The sequence below is a fragment of the Rhincodon typus genome, chromosome 1, assembly GCF_021869965.1.
Source record: "Rhincodon typus isolate 14 chromosome 1, sRhiTyp1.1, whole genome shotgun sequence".
In the NCBI taxonomy this organism is placed as follows: Eukaryota; Metazoa; Chordata; class Chondrichthyes; order Orectolobiformes; family Rhincodontidae; genus Rhincodon; species Rhincodon typus.
Genome location: NC_063332.1, coordinates 35798364 through 35820319, shown reverse-complemented (window position 1 = coordinate 35820319; position 21956 = coordinate 35798364). Strand labels below are relative to the sequence as shown.

The 21956-nt window shown below is 38.5% G+C and overlaps 1 protein-coding gene across 1 annotated transcript in view; it reads left to right on the top strand.

Moving 5' to 3' along the window:
- Positions 1 to 21480, top strand: part of atp8b1 (ATPase phospholipid transporting 8B1) — a 129870-nt gene extending 108390 nt beyond the window's left edge. The window contains exons 19-24 of the mRNA XM_048604195.1: positions 2941 to 3105; positions 4171 to 4282; positions 8419 to 8494; positions 15019 to 15148; positions 16705 to 16987; positions 21239 to 21480. Coding sequence (XP_048460152.1) covers positions 2941 to 3105; positions 4171 to 4282; positions 8419 to 8494; positions 15019 to 15148; positions 16705 to 16987; positions 21239 to 21480 — 1008 coding nt within the window. The remainder of the gene's footprint in view (positions 1 to 2940; positions 3106 to 4170; positions 4283 to 8418; positions 8495 to 15018; positions 15149 to 16704; positions 16988 to 21238) is intronic.
- Positions 21481 to 21956: the final 476 nt, after the last annotated feature.

Sequence of the window (21956 nt, the reverse complement as noted above, 5' to 3'; positions counted from 1 at the left end):
TAATAATGTAATGGCTACTAGACTGGCCTGTGGCAGGTGGTGAGGAGCTCAAGAAGAAGGAGAAATGTAATCCAGAACCAGAGGATACAGTCTAATGATCTGGGGTAGACCACTTAGGATAACAGTGATGAGCCTATGGATTTCTCTGCCACAGTAAGCAGTTGGATCTGAAACATTGAATGTTTTAGGTAATGAGTTAGATATAGTTCTTGGGGCTGAATGGATCAAAAGGTATAGGGATAAAGTGGGACCACGGCAGGGAGTTGGATGATCGGCCGTGATCGTTCTGAATTGTGGAGCAGGTCTGAAGGACTGAATGGCCTACGCCCACTCATATTTTACATGTTTCCAACTCCTCAATATCATCGTAACTACTCTTCTCGTAGCATATGTATCCTGTGTCCATTTGTAAGAGTAACTTACTAAATGGGACTTAAGGGGCAACTTTTTCAAAGAGGGTGGTGCATGTATGGAATGAGCTGCCAGAGGAAGTGATGGAGACTGGTACAAATGCAACATTCAAAAGGCATCTGGATAGGTATATGAATAGGAAGGATTTAGAGGGATATGGGCCAAATGGGGTATTTGCCAAGAGGGATATCTGGTCAATGTGGATATGTTGGACCGAAGAATCTGTTTCCATGCTATACATCTCTCTGACTCGAAACAAAATTACTCTTTCATGTCATGAATACTGTGAAGGGCATTGGTCTGAAAGAAATGGGTTTTGCCACAGCCAGCAATACATTCATGGCCACTATTGGACTATCTTTTAATGCTAGATTTAATAACCAAATTCAAATTTCACCACCTGCCATGGTGCAATTCAAAACCTAGTTCCCAGAACTTTAGCCTGAGTCTATAGATTGCCATACCAGTGATAAAACCATTACCACCTCCTCGATTGATTTATTTCATGAACTAACAGGAAAACATGAAGGAGGAAATTAAATCCATACGACAACACCCATTATAAGAAAGTGTGCAACCAAGAAACAAAGAAAAGGCTGGTAAACGAAATGAAGATTCATGCAATAGGTCAGTGTCATCTTAGATACAAAATTAGCTCCAGAATATAAAATGGTTGAGACTGTGATGTAGTGGTAATGTCACTGGTCAAGTAATCCAGAGCCAGGATAACCGCACAATGGCAGATAGTGAAATTTGAAATCAATTTTTAAATAAGAAATTAAAAGCTAACCCAGTGGCAACTATGTAACAGTGGTCAAACCAGCTAGTTCATTCATGGCCTTCAGGGAAGGAAACCTGCCATCCTTACCTGGTCCAGCCTACATATAACTCCAGATCTGCAGCAATGTGACTCTTTATGTTCACAAGATGTGGTGGCAGTCATATGCTGTTAGGAATGAGCTGCCTTTGATGTCCTCAAAACAGGTTCTGGGCACCATGAAGTTTTCCTCTATAAGATTAGAAGTGGGCGGTTCACTGAAGATTGCACAATGTTCAGCACCACTCATGACTCCTCAAATATGAAGTAGTCCACATCCAAATGCAGTACAGCCTGGACAAAATCAATGCTTGTGCCTCACAAGTGCCAGCCAATGATGAACTTCAACGAGAAAATCTAACCATCACTCCTTGATTTTCATTACAATCACTGAATCCCCCAATATCAACGGTCTGGGGGCTATCATTGACCAAAAGATAATCTGGACCAGCCATTAATATACTGTGGCTACAAGGGCAGGTCAGAGGCTGGAAATCTGGTACTGAATCCCCAAAGCCTGTCCATAAACTACCAAGCACGAGTTAGGAGTGTGATGGAACACTCGCTACATTCCTGCATGAGTGCAACTTTAACATCACTCAAGAAGCTTGACGCCATCCAGGAGAAAACAGTCCACTTGATCAACATCCCAACAAATACCTTCAACACTCACTCCCTTCGACACGGTGTACTATTTACAACGGTCAGTGCGGTAACTCACTGAGACTGCTTTGACAGCTTCCATATCTGTCACCTGTCGCAGCTCGAAGGACAAAGGCAGCAGGTACACAGTACACAACTAGCTGCACATTCCCATCCAAGCCACGTCATTCAGACTTGGAACTGTATCGCCATTCTTTCAGTGTTGCTAGATCAAAATTGTGGAACTCCTTCCCTAACAACACTGTGAATATCAGTTGGCACAGCTATCAATTCATGTCCTCCCCAGTCAAATGATTGCAGGCTCTGAGGAGAGGTGATAATCTACTGATATTATCACTAGACTATTAATCCAGAGACCTAGGTAATGTCCTGGGGATCAGGGTTTGAATCCCGCCATGGCAGATGGTAGAATTTGAATTTTTAAAAAAACTCGAGTTAAGAGTCCAACGATGACCATGAATCCATCGTTGATTGTTGAAAAAACCCGTCGGGTTCACTAATGCCCTTTAGGGAAGGAAACTGGTCTGGTCTACATGTGACTCCAGACCCACAGAATTGTCTTTGATTCCTAACTGTCCTCTGGGATGGGCAATAAATGCTAGTCAGTGTTGCTCTCATCCCGTGAATGAATAAAAAAAAACCTACCCATTGGTACTGTCCAATTTCAGGTCAGAATGCCTTCTCAGAGTATCTGAAGAGAAACACTAAACCTTCTACGAACCCAACTTGTTAGCAATAGGTTCAATAACAGTTCCTTGATGCTTCAGATGAAGTTAGAAGGCGGTGCCCAGTGATCATGTCATTGGAGTCCTAATCCAGCTTCTGCCATTTGGATAAGGTGAACAATTAGTGGGTTAAAGCAATCTTTTAGTCTTGTGACCAGGCAGCCATGGGAAAGGGCAATCTCACTCCTGTAAACTTGGATGGACACATTAGTTGCGGAGGTTTGCAAATGTTCTTGCCCTTCTTGTTACACCTGAAGATGCAGCACTGGAGTTTAAAGTAAAACAGTACGAGCAAAAATGAATGTATATCTTTTTGTTTTACAGGCATTTGCAGATGAAACACTCAGAACTTTGTGTCTAGCATACAAAGATATTAGTGAAGCAGAGTTTGCAGTGTGGAATAAAAGATTTCAAGCAGCCAGTGTTTCCACAAACAACCGTGATGAAGCACTTAGCAGAGTCTATGAAGAAATTGAAACAAATTTGTTGGTACGTGTAGTTTATTTTCACAAAAATCATTTTGTTTATCTATTTGACACTCTTTGATCTGTCATGGTTTAATTGTTCTGCCTTTCAAATTCACTATTCTGTCTGTTATAGTGTGTTTCATAATATAACAGTCCAGTTTTGCTGCCTCAAACTTTCTTTTTCAACTTTTGTTCTCGGGTTCATTGAAAATTTTGAATGTTGTATATTTTGATAAGTTGAAGCAAAGAGCAGTTTACAGAGTTAATCTGTAATGTTAGGTGTATTTGGGGAAATTTTTTTGCACTTGTCAGGCTTGATACAAGACAAAATAATTTATGAATACTTTTTATTTAGCAGGGGAGAGAATAGCTGATATTTTAGCCTTAATCCTTCTGATTATATTAGCCCCATTAATGGTATAAATCAGGCAGTGCTGTAGATAAAATAGGATGACATTCTGATGCTTGGGGTTAAAGAAGTAGCTTTTTGTATAGAATATGCTCTCTTTAAATCTGAACAATGAGGCCGGTAGATTGTTGATTTATTCACATAGTCAGTTGGCAGAGTAATGATGTGTTAAGGGTACTTGTATCTCTGAGTCTCCTCATTGAAGAAAGAGGAGTAGAAGAGTTTAAAAAGTTTTCTCATTGTCACTGTACAAAATTCAACTTCATCCTTTTTAATGGGGTTTTCTCGACACACTTGTTTTCCTTTTTGTTTCTTTTGGACAAACACATCAATTCAAATAGAAGTGCAGCAAGTTTTGTAAGGACCTCAATTTTAATATAGTAGCTCATAAATTTGATAATGTGGAAAAATTCCTTTAACCAGAGACTGGATCATTAGGAACATGTACTTTCAGTGACTTAAAGGACAAAAAAAAAGTATATCCTAAAAAAATGGAATAAGGTAGCACAGGAAGCATGTTATGGAGTTTGCAGACTGATGCTGTGTATTTCAGTAATGTGGACTGAATGAGTATGTCATAAAAATTTGGATTCTGGCATCTTGTTGTGTCATTTCATGGTCTTCTCTTCTTGCTTATTATTTTCCCAATGTGACATTCATACTTACTATTTATTCCAGCTTGTTGGAGCAACGGCTATAGAGGATAAACTGCAGGATGGTGTTTCAGAGACAATTGAAACCCTTAAAAAAGGCAATATTAAAATCTGGGTATTAACAGGGGACAAAAAAGGTAAGTAATTATTCTAATTAGTTTTGTATCCAATCTTTCATCCATTTGAGTTCTCGATCAATCTTAAAATTAAGCTCATTATTTGGTATTGCAGAGCTTGCATGTCGCTGCAAAAACAATTGTTGAAACTTTCAGTCTTGCAGGCATCAGGCAATTCATGACTAATTATTAATGTAAAGAGAATGGAACATTTATGCTGTATTAGAGTAGAGAGCTAATAAGCAAGTGAATTCTGGTTGGTAGAAGCATTGCCATTGAGAATGTCCCAGTTAGATGATGACTCTCCTCAATGGGTCAATTAATTAAATATGTTGTTCATATCCCAAATTTAGTCTTCATTGTAAATCTATCTCAGGCGTACAAATCATCATTTAGTAATACGTAACTTTTGTATTGCATCCATTTCATCTTGCATCCATTGGGTGCAATCTAAACGAGCAACCATTGTGAGATTCAGAATTCATTAAATTTATGAATGCAGCAAGTTGAGTCCAGTTTTAATAGAGGCATGTGTGTGCAAAAAGATGTTATTGCCATTAGATCCAGGCTAGGCCCAGCTCATCTAAATATTTTTGTTTAGTTCCATGACAAACTTGATTTCAATTGAAGGAGACCTTTATATCCAACCCTGTAAATAGTCCAAGATGTAAATGATGCTCCTGCTACATATGCATCCGCAGGCATGGACAAGAATTTCCTTACATGTCTTAATGGTTCCACTTTACAGTCAAATCCACCTTTGAAACTGAGCAGTGAAATGAACTCCCTTTCTTGTTGAGAAATTAGCTTGATTCTTCACCATCGTCTACTGTAATATTGCCTTCACTCCTCAACGTACACGTTGGAATTCCTACATTACCGCATGTTCTTTCTGTCAATCTTGGAAAATCTACACGTGCTGCATATGTTTCAATCAAGAAAATAGGTGACAGTCATGCTCGGCTTCATTTCTCAGGACACTGTCATTGCCTGTCAGAGTCAATCTGACTGGTTTAGAATCTTGAACAAAGCTTAATGATTAACCATGAGTTATAATCTCATTGGTGCATTCTACTATAATTTAAGGATTAGGAGGATTTGACTGATTAAGTGACTTGGATGTGAAGTTTTAATCTACGGGGAAGGGTCTGAGGGAGGGTCACCGGACCCGAAACGTTAACTCTGTTAACTGCACAGATGCTGCCAAACCTGCTGAGCTTTTCCAGCAACTTTGTTTTTGTTCCTTGTTTTAATCTATGGGATCTGGGTTAAAACTGACTTGCATTTAGTGAATCTAAATTTTCTCTCTCTGGCTTGAAGAGTTTGATGTGTCATTATTCTTTTTGTCTGTTTCATTACAGTTCTGTTTCAACTTGGTAATAAGACACACACAACTGGCAACCTAATTTGGAAAGATCACCATTGCTGATAATGGAGATTGTTGTGTTACTCTGAGCTGGGCGGAGGCATTTTGTTAGTTCAGCACAGAATGTTTTCTGTACTCTGAAATCTGGTTGTTCTTGGTCTGGTAGCCCTTAATGTTGATGCTATTCACTTGAAATAGACCATGATCTGTTTTCCACTGCCAAAAATCATGTTCATAGAGTCATAGAGTTGCATAGCACGGAAGCAGACCCTCCTGATCAACTTGTCCATGCTGGCCAGATACCCTCAACTAATCTAATCCCATTTGCCAGCATTTGCGCCATATCCCTCTCAACTTTCTCTTCATCTACCCATCCAGATGCCTTTTAAATGTTGTAATTATACCAGCCTCCACCACATCCTCTGGCAACCCATTCCATATACACACACCACCCTCTGCGTGAAAAAGTTGTCCTTTGGGTCCCTTTTAAATCTTATCTCTCTCACTTTAAACCTATGCCGCACATTTATTTGGATTAAACTCCATTTGCCACTCCTCAGCCTATCGACCCATCTGATCAAGGTCCCATTGTACTCTGAGGTAACCTTCTTCGCTGTCCACTACACCACCAAGCAGAAACTTGATAAAATATACCTTTCTGTCAAAGACGTCATGAAATTATATACAAACCCGTTGAAACACATGAACATGTGAAATAGGAGTAGAGCAGACCATGTAACCCACTCAGCCTGCTTGGAGTGGCGGCTGTCATACAGCTGCTTTGGAGAGGCACTAGTGCATCTATATATTCATAAGAGGGGAGCGATGAAAACAAGGCTGAATGGGTTGTCGTCAAGGTGCTGTTTTCAAGTCTTTGTTGTTGTGATAAACCTCAAAAGAATCTTTGTAAAAAGGGTCAAGAGTTTGCTAACAACTCGTGATCTCGCATAAATAGTGCTATGGAGGTCAGTAGATTTCCCTTAGAATACCAAATAAGTAAGTCAAGAAGATTTTTTTTTTTAAAAACGTTATTAGCTAAAGACAAGACTGAAAATCATTCAGTAGTGTTAATACAGTCAGTGCTTGACACACACAATGCAGTTCAGCAACAACAAAATGAAAGTAGAGATCTTTGAAGTAGACTTGTGTAACAAGGTAAACTGTGTGACTAAATAAAATGAGAAAATCATTTCAAATTAAACTGAAAATGACAAAATGCATTGATTAATCCACAAAGTAATTTATACATGCAATGAACTCCAAGATAGAGCAGTAGAAACAAGTCACAGAACCATTTAAAAGCCAATTAGAAGCTGTAATTATCAGAAATTGGAATTGTTGATTTTAATAGTGTTAGGAAGCAGTGAACAAAGATAAGTGGCTTGGTCTTCCTGATTTGTGTTAACATTGTGAATGTTTACAAATAAAGATACTTGGCCCATCTCAGAATTAACAACTCGCTTGTTTCTGGGATTTATATCGTGAGGTGAACATGTTGAGAATATATATCTATATATTTCTGGACAATAGGGAGAACTGGAATATCTTGAATCTGTTGAATTAAAAACAGTTTTTGTTTTACCAAGTGTTTAAAAACAACTGATGTGGTCAACTGTTGAAGGCGGACTGGAATCTACTACTCGTTTTAGAAAGTCAAATGACTTTTGGCAAAATAGCCAAGCAAAACTTTAAAGGAGATAAGAGATGGAATTATTGCTCTTAATTGCTTGAAAAACTGTCCGTGGAAGAGGCACTGGCTGCATCTGACAGATGATTGGCTAACAACCCTTTATAGACTTGTTTATCCATTATAAGCCTAGGGGATCAGAGAAGAAAGGAAAGAAAAGGCAGCACAGCTGCAAGATTCCCCTCCTTGGTAGAAGTACTTGGAAATCTAATAAAGTTTCCACTTCTCAGTATTTTGATTACCTTGTAAACACTTGAAAAGCTGATCTGTCACCACTATCCAAAAAATTGGATCCAGCTGAATTGAATCCCTTGTTTTTAGACTGTTAGCCAATAGGGAAGGGTGTTTTTGTCTTGTCAATTAAAAAATATCTCTGTGTGTTGTCTTGTGGGAGTGTGTATAAAACTGGATTTTATCTTAGATGTTACCTCGTTTTGCCTCTTGTTTTTAAGAGCGAGTTTCGTTTTGGAATTAATGGATTATTTTGAGTTCACTAATAAAGCCTAATTAAAGTCTCTTTTATTCAGGATAGTAACACCAAAAGGGAAAACCATTGGCTCTTTTGATGATTGAATCAAAACTATTATAATAATGATGTGTCTGGAGGAGTGGTGGGGCTTGATTACCACTGCATTCAATTTATCTCAGTTAAAATGAATATTAATTTCATCTGGGGACTTTGAACAGTGAATCCAAGCACTAATACCTGGTCTTTGCTGGATTCCTTTGGTCTCTTAATGAATAGCATTTGGTATGGTTTTAGCTTGCTGTACAACACAGATTTGAGCGTAATTTCACGTGTGATTTTAATTTGGCTTGGAAAGAATTGAAAGTTCATGTAATGACCTTTGAAATAATTTAATGGGGCTTTTTCAAAGTTTAAATAGAACCTTTTTGAGGGTAGAACTGGGGCATGGTTATCCTGCCTTGAATCTGCACTACGTTTAAATCTGAATTGTTTACAAGTGAAAACCGATAGCGCATACAGGAATTATTCCATTTTACATCACTTGTATTCTTTTTGACGAATATTATCAATAAAAACTGCTGCTCTTGGGATTTTTTGACTTTGATCTAATAAAAAGTATTTCTTTCTTCAACTAGAAACTGCCGAAAACATTGGCTTTTCCTGCAATTTACTAACCAATGACATGACTATTTATCATGGAGAAGCTATCAAGTGAGTATTTTTTAAACTTAGTAACAGGTCATGTGGTTCTAATGCATCTTTCATGACTTCTGGCGAGCTTTGCATCCAATGAGGTACATTTGAAATATAGGCACCATTTTAATGTAGAAAACAGAGCAACCATTTTGCACACAGCAAGGTTCCACTAAAGGTTGCGAGAAATGTAACTTTCATCCCTTTTCTTCAAAGTAATTATTACTTAAGTAATAAATAATAGCCATTATCTTGCGCGAATCATGCAATCAGAATTTTACAGCCACTTTATAAAGCAGAACGAGTCGTGATTTTTGTGACTCCTTTTAGAAGAGCCGAGCAATGGCGCTGCACCTTCAGAACTGTGCTGAAGTCTCAGCCTAGATGATTTGTTTATTCATTTGTCTGGAATGGGGCTTAAATCTATGATCTGCTAATTGAGAGGCGAGGGCCGTCACCGTAGTTTCTACATAATGAACATACACAAAAAAAATCTTGTGAAATTTGAAACCAAGACAATCTGAATTTACCTTGCAAGGATTGAGTCCAAACTTAATTTCAATTTAATATCTGCTCATTGACCCTTTTTAAATTTACCTTCAAAATAGCTTCCTTCCACTCCAAAGCAGAACTCATGATAACCAATTTTAGATTTCTCTGTATATGCAGCTTTACTTTAGAAATTGAAACTTAGTATTTTTGAAAAAATAACTGAACAGTCCAGTATCTGTGGCCTCTGAAGTATGTAATTTATCTTCTGAATGCAGATTTACATGAATGCAGTCGCAGATATCCAGTACTGTAGCTTTCTGATCTGTATGTTCATCGAAAGTTTTCCAATGAAATGGAGCTAGTTCAGAAGAAAGCAGGTGACAGTTACAGGTTATTGTCTTTTCAGGTGATTCCAAGTTTGTTTACAGCATAGCGAGAGTATTAACATTTACAAAAGGACCACCCTCAGCAGTGGTATCGTGAGAAAGAAAATTATTGGCTCAAATACCATTATTTCTTTGAATTCATTCTTGGGATTTGAGCATCACTGGCAAGACCAGCACTTATTGCCCAATTCTAATTGCCCCTGTGTTTCTGAGTCCCTTTCTTCAACCATTACAGTCCATCTGCACTTTTGAGGAGGGATGTTCAAGAATTTGACTGAGCAATAATGAAGGAGCTGCAATGTAGTTCCAAGTGTGAATGTTATGTAATTTGGAGGGGAGCCTGTAGGTGGTAATGTTTCCGTGCATCTACAACCTTTATCCTTCCCAGGCAACAAGTGCTGGTGAGGACTCTTGGTGAGTTGCTACAATGCATCCTGTAGGTAGTACACTGCGCTATTACTTGTGGTGAAGAGAGTTGAATGTTCAAGATGGTGAATGAGGTACCAATCAAGCAGGCTGCTTGATCTGGATAGTGTCAAGCTTCTGGAGTGTTTAAGGAGTTAGACTCATCCAGGCAAGTGGAGAGTATTCCTTCACATTGCTGACCCGTGCCTTGTAGATGATGGACAAGCTCTGGGGAGTTGAGATGTGACTCAGAACTGGTCACAGAACGACACTACACCCACATGAAAATATCTCAGAATGGCACTGATTTATTTTTTCTTTCTCTGAACGCTATGAAAAGTCATCGAGTTCCAACACTGTAGACATTTTAATAACTAACTTATTATACACAGTACAAGTAATATTCTCCCCTTTTGCCATAATTCATCATGGAAGATTCTGTCTTAGAAATGTTATAAGGCTTAACCAGTAAAAGCCAACAGTGTGCAACACTTTGGGTTTAAAGTTGAGTTAAACAAATTCTTAGAGTTCCATCTTGCTCGCGAATAAGAATTTATTTTCTTTTCATTTAACTTTTTAATGAATCACTGCAAACAATCCTTTGCATTTTACATAGTTTGTAAGTTTTTTTCTTCCTGTCTTACATCCGAAGACAATATTCTTCATGAGAGAGATAACAAGAACTGCAGATGCTGGAGTCAGAGTTAATACAGTATGGAGCTGGAGGAACACAGCAGGTCAGGCAGCATCAGTGGAGCAGGAGAGTCGATGTTTCGGGCCTAGACCCTTCTTCAGGACTGTCCGAAACATCGACTCTCCTACTCCTCTGCTGCGTCACCTGCTGTGTTCCTCCAGCTCCACACTATTGACAAGATAGTATTCTTCATGTTGCTTTTTTAAAATCTGTGGTTTATGTACAGTCAGGATTCTCTAATGTTCATGTTGGCCCAAAGGCTTGAAATTTTGTATGGTGTGGTGAACTTTGCCAAGAACAACATAGCTGGCAAATCACCTGACTTCTAAGTACCTGTCTCTGTGAATTAGAATCCAAGGAGAACTCCCTGTCATATCTCCTCTTGAACTCGGATTTCGGCAATGTTCTTTGTTGTCCTTTAAATCCATGTTCTAAATTATCATCAGCGCTGTCACTTTTTATACTATCTTCTAATCAGCCTGGTGGGAGATGTTATTACAGACCTCTGAAACAGGTGGGACTTGAACCCAGGCCTCCTGACTGAGAGATAGGGATGTTACCACTGCTACAAGAGCCCCTGATTTTGAACTACACTGATCCATTTTCTTCTGCCTTTCTTTATCTTAATGTCCAAGTCTTAGGGAAAAAGTTTCAAACAACCAGATATCCAATTTGTCCTTCATAACAATTAAATTTGCCTCATCCTGTCAAAATTCAGTTAAAATTTTACACTGAAGATCTTACCTGTGGTGTGTTTTTTCAGTTTGCTTTTCCAAGAGATGCAGTTTTAATACTGCCTTCTTCAGTGCAAGCTGTTTATTTTGTTTTGAAGTAAAGTCCTCTTTTACTGCTTCATTAACTTTGTCAAAGTTATTTTAATCTTCAGCTTAAAAAAGAAATTGACATTTTTCTTCTTTAGTCACAAATTTTGTGAAAAGTTTTTTTTCTTTCCTTCCACTGTGTCTAAGTTTTGTATAGTTCCTTTCTACCAAGAGCATTTTGCCTTGTCATTTTGATGTTTTAGTTTATGTTTAAGACTTTCTTTCCTGACAGTTCTATCTTGTCATCACATGATTAATCTATTTACACTCATGCAAAGCATTTCCTTCGTATGTTACAACATCAACTTTAGGTGCTTGTGCCATATTTGTCATCACACTTTGTTCATGGTTTCCCTCATTTTTAATTCAATCAGATTTAACTTGTCTCCAACTGCTGTTAATCTTCTTTTCAGCCTGATATTCCAATGTCCTCAAAATTTATTTGCTGAACTTTTGACTCTTTGGACACTTCTTTAGCAAAAACCTTTAATTCTTTGAGCAGATTTGTAAAATGTCATTGATTTGTATTCCCCTCAATTTACTCCGCTTTTCTTGAAGTACAAATTCAATTTCAACAGCCTCAGTGGGCTTTTGACATGGCCATACATTATCCACAGTCAAGTCATTTCTGAATGAGCAATCATCATCTTGATAAGGCAATTAGAAACAACTACCCACAATTACGGGACTGGTAAGGAAGTCACACTTTGTTTATGCCTTCATATAGTGTTAGTTCAATCTCCATCAATAAGTTTTTAATTTGCAAACTTCCTGACTCTGCTATTCCTGCATCTCAAGGAATAACAATCAGCTTCCTTGCCTCGCCTGTCAACAGTGAGAACCTTTCAAAAAGAACTTGGATAATTTTCTGTATCCTGATTGACTTGTTACAAGCTTTACTCACTGAGGCAGTACTTTTGGAGAACTGTGCAAATGAGCATTTCAATTTACAGCAATCCACCTTCACGTGTCTTTTTTTTTTAATCATAAAGACAACATGTCAGTCCTTTTGAATAAAATTTGTCATCCAGATTATCTCTCCCACTAATTTGTGGAGTGTCTGTTTAATTCTCTGGGCCATTTTCTCCACTGTAATGTAGATTTCTTAACTGAGCTTCCAATTAATAACCTGTTACTTACTTGTGACACAACGGCCACCCCTTTTGGTTTAAACTATTTTTCTCATCAACCTGTTCAGAAATGTAAAGTTCAGGAAACTGAAATCAGAAAAGGCCTCTAACAGCTATAAAGGAAGCAGGAAAGAATTTACGGAATTAAGAAGACTAAAAGGGGCCAAGAATTGTCCTTGGACAAGTAGAATTAATGAAAATCCGAAGGCATTTTATGCGTATTTTAGGACCAGGAGGGTAGCTAAGGAAAGGGTAGGCCCATTTGAGAACAAAGGGTGGAATTTATGCATGGAGCCAGATGAAAATGGGTGAGATTCTTTAATGAGTGCTTTGTATTTAAGGAGAAGGGCATGAATAATGGTAAAATTAGGGAGGGATGCATTTAATATTGAGAAGGAGGACATGTTGGGTGTCTTGAAAAACATTAACGTAGATGAATCCCCAGCACCTGATCAGATTTATCCAAGGATATTGAGGGAGACAAGGGACAAAATTGCTGGGGCATTGACAGAGATCTTTCTCTTTAGTCACAGGTGAGGTCCCAAAAGACTGGAGAAAGCCTGTGATGTTCCTTGAAAAAGAGCAATAGGGATAATACAGGAAATTGTAGGCTGATAAGCTTTATGTCAGTGGTAGGGAAACTTGTGGAGAAGATTCTTAGGGATAGGAATTACTTGCGTTTGGACAAGAATGAACTTATTAGGGATTGTCAGCATGCTTTTGTGCATGAGCAGTCTAGTCTCAAACATGATTAAGTTATTTTGAGGAAGTGACAAAGATAATTTAAAGTAGTGCAGTGGATATCGCCTGCTTGGACTTTTCTGAAACATTTGACAAAATCCCTTGTGGTATGCTGGTCCAGAAGTTTAAGACACATGGGATCCATGGTGAGCTGGTAAGTTGGATGCAGAAATGGTTTTGTCATAGAAGCGTGATTTTCTGACTGGAGGAATGTGACCAATGATGATCCACGAGGATCAATGCTGGAACCAGTTGTTTGTAATATGTGTAAATGATTTGGATGAAAATGTGTATAAGATTTGGCAAGTCATGTTGTAGCTGCATAGAGCTTTAGTTAGGCCAGAATTGGAATATTGCATATAATCCTGGTTGCCACACTATAGGAAGGATGTGGAGGCTTTGGAGAGGGTGCAATAGAGAGTTAAAAACACATTAACTGGATTTGAATGTATTAGGTGCAAATGAGACATTGAACAAACAAGGATTGTGTCTGCTCAAATGTCGGAGGCTGAGGGTCAACCTGATAGGAACATATAAAATTATGAGAGGTGTGAGTAGGGTGGATAGTCGGAGTCTATTTTCTCAGGTTAGAAATGTTAAATACTAGAGGTTAGAGGTTTAACGTGAGAGGAGAAAAGTTTAAACGTGATACAATAGTAATGTTTAAGAAGCATTTGGACAGTCATATGAAGAGGCAGGTAATAAGGGATCTGGACCATGTGCAAGTTTAGAATGGCATTATGGCCAGCACAGACATGGTGGGCTGAATGGCCTGTTCCTGTGCTGGACTTTTCTGTGTTGTATGTTCTTTCTCAAATTCAAGTTTCTTTGTTTGCAGCTGATTCAACTTGAGTGTTTTTCAACACTTTTCAAATTTCACATGCTGAGTCAAAATTACTTAAATATCTGCCCTTTCAGCTCCTGATTTCATGTTTCACCTATTTCCTCTGCTACAGACTTCAAATTAACCTTTAGTTACAAGTCCCTAACAAACTTTTTTCCAAAACTCCTGACCATTCAAAGTAGTTGTGTTAACTTTTCATTGAATACAACCAAAAGCAAATGTGAAATGGTGTGTGTTAATTTCTGTAATTTTCCAATGTGCACATTTTACAGCTTATGGGTTTGATACCAAAATAGCCCTTGATTTGTAATGACACCCATTGAGGTTAAAAACTTTAGAAACAATTTCCCAGCAACTAATGGAAAGAACAGTAGGACAAGATTTCCTATTTTAAGACTTGTACTCCAATGTGCTGAAAACAACATGATAAAACTTGAATTAACAAACACCTAATACATCAACCTAACAAAAAGAGCAAGTTTTGTATTAACTAACAAAGTCAAAATATGTCTTACAGAGCCTTTTTTTTCTGTGTGCCGTACTTCAGGAAGATATTGAGCATGTCAGAAACCCTTGCACAATCACTTCTTCAGCAGGTTCATGTCTCCCTGTCATGCCAGCTTGAAATTCCCAGTGTTTTTCGATAATTCTTCTACTCACTATTCATGCTTTTTGGATCTGATGATTCCTAGCAAGGCACACGTTTTGGCAATTTTTCATTCCTTAAGTCTCCATGATTCCTGTATGCTCTGTTCCTCATTTAATGGCACGGAAATTTTATCTGTGAGACATTGTGTTAAGGTGTTCAAACTAGCCCCTAACACTTTAATATGTTTTTGATTGAGTTTCCCTCCCCATGGTAGCCTGATCTCGCAGACATATTTAGTGGCTGTGTTCTTTGTTCTACTTTGAGCTAACGGTGCATTCCAAATCATGACCATCTTGTAAAGTTTTGCATCATTACATGGCTAATTATCAGAAATTTAAGATGTGATGAGATTCTTAATGTCGGCTAAATTGATCTTACAGTGACCTGTTAAACACCATGCAAAAAAACAGGGCAAACATGGCAGAAGGACAAACAAACGCAAGCACTTATGAGAACAACATCTTCCCTCAAGATGTAAAACCCGCAATGATCATTACTGGTTCCTGGTTGGTAAGTAAGAAGAGTTATTAATATTTTATATATCCGAAGAAAAATCACAATAACAAATAGTCTGAAGGGTAAATCTGAACTGATTTCCAGCGCAAACAGAGATGGGGTATGGGAGGGATGGTCCATTAATAATCAAATCTGTGTATGAAACTCACTACAGCAGATGTAATGCTAGCTCTACTCTTAACACACATATTTTTGTTCTGAAAGAAATTGAGAATAATATTGGGAAAGCAAACCTAAGCCTCCACCCGATCCCATCCATTTCCCATCGAACATATTCAATTAAAATTGCACCAATTGTTTTAGCAGCAAACAATATTTGAAAGATTTTCCAAACAAGCACAGATATTTTTGTCTATACCACTTTGTTCCATAAATTGAGCAGGAGAGCAGGCCTACCTTCAGATAGTTTATCCAGCATGTTTTCCTTGTTGCTGGATGATGGATTTAGCTTTGAACTAATTTAAATAAACTTGTCTCTCTCATTTAGCAGATTATCTCCAGAAATCAGCCAGCATTGCTTGTTGGGATCGAAGGGTGGATTAAACCAAATGAAAAGATGACTCCTCTGTTACAAAGGCAAATTAGGGTTTTATTCCAGGGTCTGGGTGACCACTTAAAACACCTCTGCTCTGCCTGAGAGAATGACACCAACCTTCCTGTTACTGGCCATTTCAATGAACCACCTTGCACCCGTGCTAATTATTTCCATCCTGGGCCTGCTGGATTCTAACAAAGCTTAATGAAAACTGGTGGAACAGCATCTCATTTTCCTTCAGACACACGACAGCCTTAAGTATTCAAGAAGTTCAGCCTATCCCCCATTGCATGCATACGCACTCTCAAATCTCCTTTGAGCAGAGCAGACCCATTTTTTCCTCCTTCACACCTATTGTTTTTGCCTATTTTAACATCTCCATCTCAGCTTTATCACAATCAGCACATTTGCTGTGGGTACGCCTCATCATCTGTTCAACTTGCCTTTCCTCTTCCTCTCTTAGCAGCATAAAAACAACCATTTTTCGGTGCTTTTATCTTTTAAATAGTTATAGAAGACTCAATGTTAAGAGTGTTTCTCTGTCCACAAATGTTGCCAAACTTCCTGAGTTTCTCCAGCATTTTCTGTTCTTATTTTGGGGATTTATTCAGTGGTGTTCAGAAGGTGAAGGATTAATTTTATTGAAGTTTTCGAGATATCAATGGAGTGGAGTAATGGTCAAGAAACTACTTCCATTTATTGGGGAGTTCAGAATCAAGGAACTTAACATCAACAATGGAATTAGGGCTTCCAGGAATGAAATTAGGCAACGTATGTATGCAATAGTAGGACTTTTGGAAGTCTTTTAATCTGTTTTCTTGACAATGGTTAATTGTTGTGATTAAATCTGAGATTGATAAATTTATTAAACAGAAATATTACTGGAAACAGTGCAAAGATGAATTTAGTGAGCTAGATCACATTTCAGCCATGATCTAATTGAATAGCAGAACCAATTTAAGATGATAAATGCCTACTGCATTCCCTTTATTTCAATGGTCAACTTGTTTTCCAGAATGAAATTCTCAGAGAGAAGAAAAGAAGGAAAAACAAATGGTTTCGGCGGCCAAAAACAGAGGATGAGAAGAAGATGCAGATGGAAAAAGATCAGAAAGATGAAGCTGCCAAAGAAAAGCGACAGAAAGACTTTGTGGATTTAGCCTGCCTGTGCACTGCTGTGGTCTGCTGTCGTGTAACCCCTAAACAGAAAGCCATGGTGGTGAACTTGGTTAAAAAATACAAGAAAGCCATTACCCTGGCAATTGGAGATGGTGCCAATGATGTTAATATGATTAAAAGTAAGTGCCAGGCTAAAAGTGACTGTCAGTGTGAAGGTCTCTTGCAGGCTATTTTCCTTTGGCTTCTATGTACTGAAGAAAGGGAACGTGGCCCAACTCTCCTGTTAGATGGAATTTTGGCCAAAGAAGGAATTTTTAAGTTTTGTGTAATTAAACTTCAATTTTGAACCAGTCCTTTTAAAGGCTTAGTACAAAATCTCCTTAAGGAACAATTGCAATCTGGAACACAGAATTACATGCTTTCTTTTATAATTGTCCTGCATTCACATCCTTATTTTAGAAACATAGTAATACTGTTGTTTGGACATTCTGAAGTACATGATGATCACTGCTGGTACTGCTTCTAATTATGACCTGCTAAGCTACTTTAGAAGGAAATAAGTTATATTGTTATCTATCAACTAAGCAGCGTTGATGAGCCCTGTGCTGCAGACTACCATCAAAGTTTAAGAAGTGTAGCCAAAGACAAATTGACGAGTTAGGGCATTCACAAACTTATTGAAGATGTTGGCATATATTTGTAGGACCTCTCAATCTCTGACTGTAGGCAGCAGTGGTGTTTCCGAAAACTCTCGTCACCCTTAAGGCCCTTGAAGAATATAAAGAAAGCAGGAAAGAGCTCAAACAAGGATTTAGGAGAGCTAAAGGGGGCCATGAAATATCCTTGGCAAATCAGATTAAGGAGAATCCCAAGGCATTTTATATGTATACTAGGAGTAACAGGGTAACTAGGGAAAGAATAGGTCCACTGAAGGACAAAGGAGGGCATTGATGCATGGAGCCAGAGGAAATGGTTGAGGTCCTTGATGAGTACTTCACATCGGTATTCATTCAAGGAGAAGAACTTGGATAATGGTAAGATTAGGGAGAGCCTGTCGATATTAAGGAGGAGGTTGTGTTGGATACCTTAAAAAAAAAATTAAGGTAGCTGAGTCAGCAGTACCTGACGGGATCTATCCCAGGATACTGAGGGAAGTAAAGGAGGAGATTGCCTGGGCCTTGAAAGAGATCTTTATATCCTCTTTTTAGCCACAGGTGAGGTCCTAGGAGACTGGAGAATAGCCAATGTCGTTCCTTTGTTTAAGAAGGGAAACAGGGATAATCCAGGAAATTAGAGACTGATGAGCTTATTGTCAGTGGTATGGAAATTATTGGAGAAGGCTTTTAGAGAGATGGTTTACTCGCATTTGGAAAGATTGGACTTATTAGGGATCATCAGCATGGCAATTTGCAGCGGAGGTCTTGTCTCATAAGTTTGGTTAAGTTTTTTGAGAAAGTGGCGAAGATAATTGATGACAGGGCAGTAGATGTTGTCTGCATGGACTTTAATGAAGCATTTGACAAGGACCCTCATATTAGGCTGGTGCAGAAGATTAAGTCACATGGGATCTATTCTATGATTCTTTTTCCCAGAACTGGAGACTCATTATAACCCAATTTTTACTGTTGCCAAACACAATTTCTCTTTGAAAAGTGAAGACCTGAGGTATGACATTATTGAGCATGGAATGTTTTTGATGTTTGAACTCAATTTTTAAAAATCTAGTTTTCTTTCCTTTGACAAAGTCTACTCAGTTTGGCTAATGAATGGACATTGACCATAAGTTTTTGCACTGAATTGCACCTCATTAGGTAGCTCTGCTTCCCTCTTGCTTCAGTTAAGTCAAGTCACTTCCATGGGCTCCATTGAGATGATGAAATATGCCACAGGGCATAATGGGGTTGGGAACAAGTTAGAGAACAACTTTTCACATTGGTTTAACATGACTGTTATTGGTTATATTCTTTCAATATTCCTATTTCATTCAATTCAATAATGAACTAAATGGCGTTTTTCATTAAAAAGCTTAAATAAAATCAAAATACTGCTGATGCTGGAAATCTGAAGCAAGCAGAAAATGCTGGAGGCTGAACAGCATCTGTGGGGAGAGAAACAGAGTTTATACATTGATTCTGGAACGATACTACTTCAGAAGGGTTGTAGTTCTGAATTGAGTCAGACTAGAAACACAGAAACATAAAATATAGGAGCAGGAGTAGGCCATTTCACTCAACGTATGATCATACCTGGTCATCCATCTCACTACCCGATTCCTACTTTCTGTCCAAATCCTCGATCCCTTTAATCATAAAACCAGTACCTATATCTTTCTTGAAACTCTCCAGTGTTTAGGCCTGAATAGTTTCCAGTGGCAGAGAATTCCACAGGTTCATCAACCTTTGGATGAAGAATTGCCTCCTTGTTTCTGTTCTAAAAGGCCTATCCTTCTCCTTAGACTGTAACCCCTGGTTCTGGGCTCCCCAGTCATCGAGAACATCATTTCTGAGATTCATACACGTGTTTCTAACCTCCAGTGAATGTTGCCCTAACCAATCCAGCCTCTCCCTATCCATCAGTTCCACAGTCATAGAGTAAAACAGAATGGAAACAGGCCCTTCAGCCCAAACTTGTCCATGGTGCCCATTCAGCTGGTTCCAATTGCCCGCATTTGGTCCATATCCCTCTCAACCCTTCCCATCCATGTACCTATCCAAGTGTTTTTTTAAAATGTTGCTATCGTACCTGCCTCAACCACTTTTCTCTGGCAGCCTAATCCATGTATACATCACATTCTGTGTGAAGAAGTTGCCCCTCAGGTCCTTGTTAAATCTTTTCCTTCTTACCTTTTAAACCTATGCCCTCTAGTTTTCAATTCCCCCTTCCTGGGAAAAAGACTATATGCATTCATCCTATCTATGCCCCTCAAGATTTTATACACCTCAATAAGGTTACCCCTCATTCTCCTACGTTCCACGGAATGAAGTTGTATCCTGGCCATCCTGTCCCTATAACTCTGGCCTACTAGTCCTGGCAGCATTCTTATAAACTTGCTTTGCACACTTTCCTGTTTAACTATGTCTTTCCTACAACAGAGTGACCAAACTGTACACAATACTCCAAGTGCGGTCTCACTAATGACTTATGCAACTGTAACATAAAGCCCCAACTCCTATACTCAGTGCCTTGTCTGCCTGTGATGCTGCTTTCAATGAACTATGTACTTGTACTCCTAGGTCCCTCTGTTCCACAACACTCCTCCGGACCTTAACATTTACTGTATAAGTCCTACCTTGGTTTGATTTTCCAAAGTGCAACGCCTCACACTTATCTGTATTGAATTACATTTGCCAATCCTCAGCATGCTTCCCCATCTGATCAAGATCCCTTGGTAATTTTTGATAACCTTACTCACTATCAACGATACCTATAATTTTGTATCACTGCAAACTTACTAATCATGCGTTATATATTCACATCCAGAACATTTATGTAAAAAACCAATAACAAAGGCCCCTGCATTGACCCCCCGTGGCATGCCACGAGTCACAGCTCTCCAGTCTGAGAAACAACCTTCAACCATCACCCTCCGTTTCCTACCATCAAACCAGTTTTGAATCCAATTAGCTAGTTCTCCCTGGATCCTATATGACCTAACTTTCATGACTAGCCTGCCATGCTGGATCTTGCAAAGGCCTTACTAAAGTCCATATAGACAACATCCACTGCCCTACCCACATCCATCCTCTTGGTTACCGGAATCCCCGGGATCAGGCTGCTAAACTTTCTCTGTACTCCCTCAATAGCCATAATATCCTTCCTCAGATAAGGAGACTAAAACTACATGCTGTACTCCAGGGCCAAGGCCTTGTGCAGTTGCAGCAAGACATTCCTGCTCAGGTGCTTGAATTCTGTGTGGAATCCAACATTACCATTTGTCTTCTTCACTGCTTGCTGCACCTGCATGCTTACTTTCAGAAACTGAAATGTTCTCTCCACAGATATGACCAGACCTAGCCGAGTTTCTCCAGCATTCTGTATTAGTTTGGCATTTTTTGTGAATGCTTTTTTGTGTTGTAAATGATAACCTTCATACAGATGTTTAAATGGCTTATGTAGGTGTAAAAGTTGTAGTTTCAATTAATTTAAGAACACTTTTTTGAAATCTTTTCAGTACCCATGGGACAAAATTAACTGACAAATTTATTTAATTTACCTGAATTTATTCTACTTTGGTTTGTGCATATCTTCATCTTTTCACACAAGTTTCTCAGTGTAAAAGAATATGTAACTGGTTTAAGTTCCCCAGATATCAACATACTGTGAACAGAATGTGTCAAATGATGGTAGTTGAATTTCTCAATTTGCTTTGGGAAAATCCAGTGTTTAACTTTAATGACCAGCAGGCTTTTCTTTATTCACCCATGCTGCAGCTGCTCATATTGGTGTGGGAATCAGCGGCCAGGAAGGCATGCAGGCTGTCATGTCGAGTGACTATGCTTTTGGGCAGTTTCGTTTTCTGAAGCGATTACTCCTGGTGCATGGGAGATGGTCGTACATCCGAATGTGCAAGTTTTTAACGTACTTCTTCTACAAAAACTTTGCCTTTACACTGGTTCATTTTTGGTACTCCTTTTTCAATGGATTTTCTGCACAGGTAAGCACAATTATTTAAACTGATGCAAAATACAAATGGCAGCAACAATTTATAGCATGCTGCTTTATAGTGTGGTAAAATGATAACACTTCACTGAATGGGAACATCAAAACAAGAGAGAGAAGATGAAATTAATGGGAAAAGCATGGCAGAGGAGACAAATTTTATTAAGCTTTTGAAAGAAGCAAATAAGTTGCATTATTGCTACTGATGATTAGAGAGCATCAAGGGCTTAACTGTTTAGATTATGACAATTACTTTTGTTACTGCGAAACTGTAATTGGCCAATTATTTGCAATTATTAGAAAATTAAGAGAATTCTAGTTTAAGCTAATAATAATTCCTTAACATCAAAATATTTCAGAAGTTAATAGTTCCAAATAAAAGATAACAAGGTGTAGAGCTGGATGAACACAGCAGGCCAAGCAACATCAGAGGAGCAGGAAGGCTGACGTTTTGGGCCTCGACCCTTCTTCAGAAAATGTGGAGCAATT